General features: G+C 31.5%; 2 protein-coding genes across 2 annotated transcripts; both read right to left on the bottom strand.

The window, feature by feature from the left end:
- Window positions 1-256: 256 nt before the first annotated feature.
- On the bottom strand, window positions 257-5,126 carry LOC145752769 (uncharacterized). The gene is made up of 10 exons (XM_082569102.1): window positions 5,024-5,126; window positions 4,704-4,897; window positions 4,510-4,639; window positions 4,358-4,432; window positions 3,977-4,250; window positions 3,409-3,536; window positions 3,059-3,145; window positions 2,470-2,620; window positions 1,856-1,966; window positions 257-1,784 (listed from the first exon to the last, which is right to left on the bottom strand). The coding sequence occupies exons 1-10, from the start codon at window positions 5,034-5,036 to the stop codon at window positions 1,211-1,213; spliced, it is 1,737 nt and encodes a 578-aa protein (XP_082425228.1). The 5' UTR covers window positions 5,037-5,126; the 3' UTR covers window positions 257-1,210.
- A 164-nt stretch (window positions 5,127-5,290) lies between these two features.
- LOC145753097 (uncharacterized) lies at window positions 5,291-6,950 on the bottom strand. Its single transcript, XM_082569488.1, has 4 exons — window positions 6,748-6,950; window positions 6,598-6,659; window positions 6,342-6,521; window positions 5,291-5,952 (listed from the first exon to the last, which is right to left on the bottom strand). Exons 1-4 carry the CDS (start codon window positions 6,890-6,892, stop codon window positions 5,881-5,883), a joined length of 459 nt encoding a protein of 152 aa, XP_082425614.1. The 5' UTR covers window positions 6,893-6,950; the 3' UTR covers window positions 5,291-5,880.
- Between the last annotated feature and the right edge of the window lie 682 nt (window positions 6,951-7,632).

The following is a 7,632-nucleotide window of genomic DNA, read 5'->3' as shown; positions in this document are numbered from 1 at the left end:
ATTTGTTTGTTGAGGTAAATGATCAGTAATTAGTAAATAATGATATGTAAACTTTGATTTAAATCTGTTGCATTCCGTAAGAAAAAAATTGTTTTAATCTTTCGTGCTTCTGCATATTCTGCATAAGGTTATATGTAATTCTGATTAACTTGGTTATTAATGTCATGTTACTATTCCTTAGAAATTAATATTTATTAAATATATCGCAAACAACACGTAAAATATTATCACCGCTGAGAATTGGTGGTGTGTGTTTACATGTAAAAGCGATAAAGAATTTTCCGAATAATCAGAGTTAACAAGTGTCAATATCAAATTATCTTTAAAGATTTTAAACCATCATTTATTTGTCAAATAAATCTAGTTTTGTTTAAACTTCCTTTATTGGGTATACGGTATATCTTTCTTGTGGTTGTACTGCCTGCACGAGCAGCTTTACCACATAATTATTATTAACAATAGGTCTACGCTTAAAACTACGCAGTGGTAAATAATTGATTCATAGGACCCGGGTTAGTTAAAATTAATATACTATTTAGTCGCGCAAAGCAGCACTGTATGCAATACATTAATATATACCCATTTCAATAAATGTACAAAAGCACCAAATTGCTAAGCAAATTTATGTTTGAGTATCTGTACAAATATCTATCAACGTTATATTCTCTCACTAATACCAAACTATTAAAAGTTATTTATCACCGCTGCCACCTTAAGGTGATGAATTTTTGTTTTTAAATAGTATAAACTATCCAAAAACACATTGCTCAATGACGAGTAGTGTGAGAATAGTGATCGAGGCTCAAATATCTTATAAGCGATAACGGGTTAACATTTGATTAAGCCTATAGTTTTTATTTTAGTAAGCAGACTCTATTTCAGTAATACTTTTTGTAGTTAAAATAACATAAATTTAGATATTACGCCGATTGAAAGTGGCGCTCAATAACATCTAACTAAATAACGATATTTGTACTTAATATACACGTTAGGTATAAGACGTAATCAAATGATTAGGTTAAAAGGCAAATAAAACATCCAATTTTATCGGTGGCAAAAATTGCCGTCTTAGTCCCGAGAAAGGTGTCGAGACAACAGGACATAATCGAAAACAGAAATAATTCGGCTAAAACGAGACGTCTAGAAACCCTAAAACATTGCATCTTTTATAACCTGTTTCGTTGTTATAATGCAGCGTAATCACCGATTCTTATTTTCCATTTTTCGTTCGAGCAACCTCATCGAGAGATTCGTACACGTGATCTACATCCTTTGATGGATCACTTATCCTTCTGTTATCATGGTCAGGTGTTGGTAGAGATTGAAAATCGTGTATGTGCCGATTTACTCTTATTGGGTGCTGTGTAGGCATGAGAGAGCGACCCCTTTTATTAAAATGGTGTGAAAACGCGGCATCGTTTACACAATTATTTATATCTTCGTTGCTCCAATTTAAAACGTTTGTCATCTGTGGAAAATACGATGACGGCCGTTGTCTTGGGTCAGCGTAGTATTTTCGATCTTGTTCTCCTTGATTTCGCCGCATCGATCTTCGGTAGTAGTTACCCATGTCATTATTAACTGGGTTTCTAGCCATAGCCTCGTGCGCTGGCATAGGAAGCTGACTTGCAGCATAACGCTCGTATAACGACTTGTACCTGTGCCCCGACGCTCTGTTGGATGACTGTCTGCGAAAAGACCTGCGATCGTCATCGTCATGGTAATAGCTTTGATTGTCACGTGATATCTCCCGTCCGCGCCGACTGTGGCGAAACGATGTGGCTCTAATAAAATTTGACATAAATTACGCGCCCTGAAATAAATTAAATCACAAATGGATTTAAATTCAATTTACCTTGACATTGCCGAATCTGAAACAGTAGAATCCAAAGAAGAACTTCTCGACATCCAGCCACATTTGTTTCCATCATGTGAAGATCTTCTTCTTGAGTAAGATCGACTTCTCCTGATAACAACAATACTAAATATTTAAGTTCTATATTAAAAAGATTTGTAATTTTGTAAGTGATGTATATAGCACGTTAGTATGATATTGGGGGCGTTTTTAACAATATTGGGGGCGTTTTAATTGCCTTAAACTTTAAAGCAAAAAAAATAATTTGACACTGAATCACAAAATATAGAACCCCCAAAAATTGTCTGTGGTACTTACAATTTAATTTTTTTTAATATTGGAAATAATGAAAATCAAAAACAAGATTACCATATATTTATTGTGACGTAGAAAGTAGTTAGTTAGCGTAGTGAGGATATAATTACTTGAAGTTAAAATCATTTTTGTGTTTAGTGACATCAACTTTATTAATTTTTTAGTAAAAAAAATCGCCAATATAGGACTTTTAAATAAAATGAACGGGAAAAATAAAAATTCTAAAATTTGATAAGTTGCTTTTGTATAAAAAATAAAATTATTAAAACAAATAGCAGTACAACCAATTTTCAAGTTACCCGTAATTTCTTTGCGATCTGTTGTACACATCGTTCCGAGATACCAAGCTTTGCCTTCGCGACCGTCCGTAAGGTGGCGTATGTGTGTGGGTGCCGTGCAGACTTCGTTCTGGCGAAGGTGTTTCCCTTCGTCGTTGGTGGTATACAGTATCTGTTAAAAAATTGGTTTAGTGTTACGGATAGTACTAAAATACGAAATGTGAGAAGTTGCGGGGTGCGAGAAATAACGAGACCGTATGTAAACGTTAACATGAAATCGCTGAATGCGAAAAAGGGCGGAATTTTTTTAATTTTTTCCCAATCTTTCGGTGCTCTTTATAGTCAATTTTGCATCATCCCTTGACCCCTAAAGCCAAAACCCACATCACCATTTAGCCATTTAAGTAAATACTGCTTTCACTCCGCAGTAAAGTACAAAAATGCCATTTTGGCCCGCATTCCGCGAATTTTTGTTAACGTTTACATATGGTTTTGCACTATCCCACACCCCGTTTAAAAGTTGAATTATATTTCGGGTTTGTTACTAAAATAGATTTTATCCTAATAAAGTACCACGAACAGTTAATAATTAACTTTTTTTATAAATAACCTTCATGGTGCCTTGACTTATTAGATCTAGATCTTTCATATTTGCTTGCATATGGTGATTGAACTCTTTTGTCGACATAATCTTCAACTTTATAAAATACATCTTTTTAAATTATAAAACTACAATAACTTTCTACAAGCAAAATTTAAAGGCATGAATTTATTATATTTTAAAGTATGGCCAGTGGATAAAAACAAGTCAAAGAAAGACTGTAAATTTAGGTATAAAAATGTAACAATATTGAGGGCGTTTTAATTGCCTCAAACTTTAAAGCAAAAAAAAATAATTTACTGCAGGGATGGCATTTTAGTTTAGCATTTTGCCTCAATAAATTCTATGCCATCACTTACCGGGCGCAGGTGTTCGGCGATTAAGTTGTGACGTCATATTGGTTGAAGAAGGCAACGTGAATGGTTTATGGACTGAACTAGCCGTCGATTTAAGAGTTGTCGTCCGTGACATTGTTCTTTGAAAGTCACTTTGTAATTATGATTAATATAGAGTTATTAATTATCGTAAAGTATCGTGTTATTGGTAAATATTAGTTTAAAACACGTATTATCTTCTGGTTAGACGGGTTTTGATAGCACAAAGATTAGGCCAAAAATACGTTTGCCCTTTGGCTAAATTGTCGTTGAATTTACAAAATTAAACCTAATAATTTATTAATATGTCCTATCAAATTGAAATCAATAATTGTAGTTAATTAACCTATAAACCATTAAACAACCTATTAGTTAATATGTTTTTTTAGAGCAATATAATGTAGATTACTGCTATATAACTAAAATTAATGCTATTTTACTCCTAAAAAATGACCTAAATTTCAATAAAACGTGATTTTTAAAATTCGGTTAAATTTTTTTTTTTTGTAATTTGGGCAAATATCATAAAATGTAGCCTATTTTTTTATATTACCTTCCCTGCTTTTCAGCATGCGGATTTTTAGTAACATTTCCCGCCGCAGTTAGTTTTCTTTCCAGTTCTTTTTCTTGCCTTCGTTTGTTAGCATTTTTTCGTTTAAAATAAATCCGAATAAGAATCGCTAGAACGATAAGAACGACCACAGAAACTAGAGCAGCTATAACTTGGTTACTGTTATTTCCTTTCACGGCTGCTGAAGTTTGGATTTTGCGAGGCGCTGTTGTAATTGCTATTTCATTTTCAACTTCTTCATCGTAGTCGTCAGCCCCTTAAACATTTAATTTAGTTTCAACTATCTTGTATGGTTTTAATATGTGCTATATTTATATAAGTAACATGGAATTGATTTAAAAAATACAGAAATTTGATTATTACCGAATCGAACTGGTCGTTGCTCATTCGGAAAGCGATTTTGATTGGGTCTGTTAGTTTTCTTTGGCCTCTCGCCGTCTATGAGCAATTTAAACGTATTTAAATTCTCTGCAGCCTACATATTTTTTCTCAAACTTGTTTATTGGGCTACTTACATTTCTGGCAAATAAAAGGATAAGCTGAATTGCAGTTAACTTGGGCAAAAAATCCATTACCAGTATCTTGGCCTCGCATCATCGGACAACCAGTTGTCCCTTTTCGTCTGACAGGGTTGCCACCTTTGTTCTGAAATAAAAAATAAAATTCATTGTCATTTTAACAAACATATAACAAAAAGTTGTAAACTTACTAGATAGGAACCGATCCAAAAATCGTTTCCGCCAGCCAACTTGACTCTATCTCGAACATATTTGTTGTTAATAGAATCAATGTCAACTAAACGTGCCCCATCTGTTTCACATAATGCAGAAGCTCCATCGTAGCTCATGTGCGTACCGAATAAAAAGCAAGCCCGAAGATTTGCGGTATAGTCAGGCGGACAAACTGTAATTTTAGATCATTGTATGATTACTTTTTTTTAACTTGAAGGTCAACAAAACAAAAGACGCTTAGTTTCAATATGGCGTTTAAAATGTGTTTAAAAATTAATCGACAAAATATTTAACTTACCTTCAGAGGCCATATTGGCAAAATACGAACCGGTACTAACTTAACCTATTTTAGAAAAAAACTTAAATCTATACTAAATTAAATTAAATAATGTAATTATATTTATTATTAAAGTAACTTTAAAATTTAGTCTGAATTTTATTCAATTTCTTTTTAAAGTAGATAATAAATCTTAACTAGATATCTATCTTTAACTAGAAGTAAGAAGAAAATGTCATAGCTTAAACACTAAATCGTTAACATCTCTATAATAAAAACCGCCTCGCCTAAATATTAAACATTATCAGATCACATTTTTTATAAAGGTTTGCTTAATTTAAAACAGCCACTTTTTAAGTAGAGCATTCTTGAAATAAGCACTAGCCTACATCGCTAACTAAGACACGTCATTTTGGCATTTTAATAGACGACTTTCCCTTAGGCGATTTTCAATTGATCAGCAAAGGTTTTACGACAAAAACGTTTAATTTTTCTTGTGTCAACATATTATCTATGTGTAATAAGGAACGTACTGTTTATTAGATATATCCGAATTTAATTAAAATGTCAAAAGTCATACTTTGTTAACTTAACATAACTAATTATTTACATTTTGTGTACATTATCCTTAAAATAATTTTTTTAGGCAAGCAAGCATTACTAAATAGAAATTCAACGCCGTCACTTTCTAATAAATCAAATTAATGTTTTTTATCAATTACAATTTTAATTTATGTTAAAATTTTTTGACAACTGCTATCTATTAACTTTATCTTCATTTTGTTTTAGCTGATTACGTTAAGACAATCTGATTTATTAAATAAGGATGTTAGCACTCTCCCTAAGGATGTTAGCACTCTCCCTCTATTTGTTATATTTTAAAGTAAAGTAGTGGTATTAGTTCTTGGTTTGTTGGTTGTTTCATTATTTCTTTGTTCTTGATAAACTATCTGTTTAGTTGAAAAATATAAAGTTAGTAAAAATTAGTTTAAAGGTATATTTAAAGGGTATATCCCCATTTTACCTAAAACTATTTAACCGAATAGACATTTCTTCAAAAAACTAAAATTTAAAAAGGGAAATGTGCCTTGTTTAGGTTAACATCATTTTAAAATAAAAAGCATTTTTTCAGAAGAAATATTGGAAAGTCTTATTGCCAGTGAAATAGAGTTTTAGGGCACATTGTTTTCGTTTAAATTTCTGTTCAGTAAAATAATTTTCGGCATTATAATAGCTATCCTATTTGAATAGAACACTTATAAAAGTAAATATAACTTTATGTATAAAACGATCCAGCTTAGCATAAATGATTTAGGAATATCAATATAATAAGACCTACTTTTTGTAATTGGTGAATTTTTTTTGAATTATGTTTTAATTTTCCTGCACAATGTCGCAGTTTATTTAAAGTGTCGTTAAATTTTGTTTGTATTATTTGATTCTCGTTCAAAAGTTGGCCTATAATTTCCTCCAAAGAATTTATCTGTTTGTCTTGTAACGTTACACTTTTTTCAACTTTCTGTAACGTAGTAATAATAGCACATTGATAACAAACATCATATTTTGCCAAAACAACAACAAATAAAATAATATACCTTTGGTATGGAAGTATTTTTCTTAATTTCGTTTAAAGCGTGGAGTTTTCGTAAGGAAATTACTAAAGAATTAAAAGCAATGTCAACAGGGAAAATTTAGAACAAATACATTTAAAACAAAATTGATCACAACAGTAAACACTTGCTTACTTGGTTTGCTAGAAACTGCATCTTTCACTGAATCCAACATAGACATAAGCACAACGACTGCAAATAGCACAAGGGCGACGAAAAGCGACAAAACAAATCTGTTAGAAGTTAACACATTTGGTTGGGGAAGTTTGTCCGGTAACATTGCAAAAATGAAAAAAATTACATTATAAATTTATTGTTTATTGACAGCAAGACTCTGAATCTTAAATGTTAAAAACACGTTTATTAGGCTACCCTTATTTTAACTAGCCAATAACACAAATATAAAAATAGCGTATATTGGTTTATTATGTTTCAAATTTGTTTCTGCACTCCAAAATAATAAGCTATTTTAATAAAAATAAACTTTGAACCTGTCTATTTAACTTTACCCCTTAGTATTATATCAACCTCTTACATACATATGTGATCATAAGAAAACAAACATATCCGGTATAATAATGTAACAGGAATAACGTTGCTTGCATATTATATGTAAGACTTGCTGTTGCTTATAATACTCCGGTTATAGTTGGCATGGCTCATATTTAACTTGCTTTGCATTTACAAATGTTAATTAATCAATCAAGCCACATTTCCCTTACAACATAAATGTTACGTTTTTAAACAAGACTAGCCTACTTATGAAATGAAACAGTTTTTTTGTTGTCACGCTACAGTAGGGTAGTGTTCTGCTTCTCTAATTACCTTTTCAACTTCGCAACTGTACCGTGAACCACATTTTTTTGTAATAAACCAAAGGTATAGCGCAGAACATATTCCGTTCCGTTTATATCAATTAAATTAAATTTGTTTGACAAACTGCATTGACTTATTATGTTAAATCCTAACTTACAACTATCAAGTACGGTTGTTTGTGACATATGATAAATTGTTAATATT

This window comes from Corella eumyota, chromosome 5, assembly GCF_963082875.1.
Source record: "Corella eumyota chromosome 5, kaCorEumy4.1, whole genome shotgun sequence".
Classification (NCBI taxonomy): Eukaryota; Metazoa; Chordata; class Ascidiacea; order Phlebobranchia; family Corellidae; genus Corella; species Corella eumyota.
The sequence above is the reverse complement of the archived record's forward strand: the minus strand, read 5'-3'. Positions and strand labels throughout refer to the sequence as shown.

What these genes read in the sequence shown, in the direction of transcription:
- LOC145753097 (XM_082569488.1), bottom strand. Translation starts at nt 6,892, where the DNA reads ATGTTACCGGACAAACTTCCCCAACCAAATGTGTTAACTTCTAACAGA. An exon ending in TGCAGTTTCTAGCAAACCAA is followed by an intron (nt 6,660 to 6,747) that starts GTAAGCAAGTGT and finishes TTAATTCTTTAG; the next exon opens with TAATTTCCTTACGAAAACTC. An exon ending in AAAATACTTCCATACCAAAG is followed by an intron (nt 6,522 to 6,597) that starts GTATATTATTTT and finishes ACTACGTTACAG; the next exon opens with AAAGTTGAAAAAAGTGTAAC.
- LOC145752769 (XM_082569102.1), bottom strand. An exon ending in TTTGGATCGGTTCCTATCTA is followed by an intron (nt 4,640 to 4,703) that starts GTAAGTTTACAA and finishes TTTTTATTTCAG; the next exon opens with AACAAAGGTGGCAACCCTGT. An exon ending in TCGCCGAACACCTGCGCCCG is followed by an intron (nt 3,146 to 3,408) that starts GTAAGTGATGGC and finishes TATTTTATAAAG; the next exon opens with TTGAAGATTATGTCGACAAA.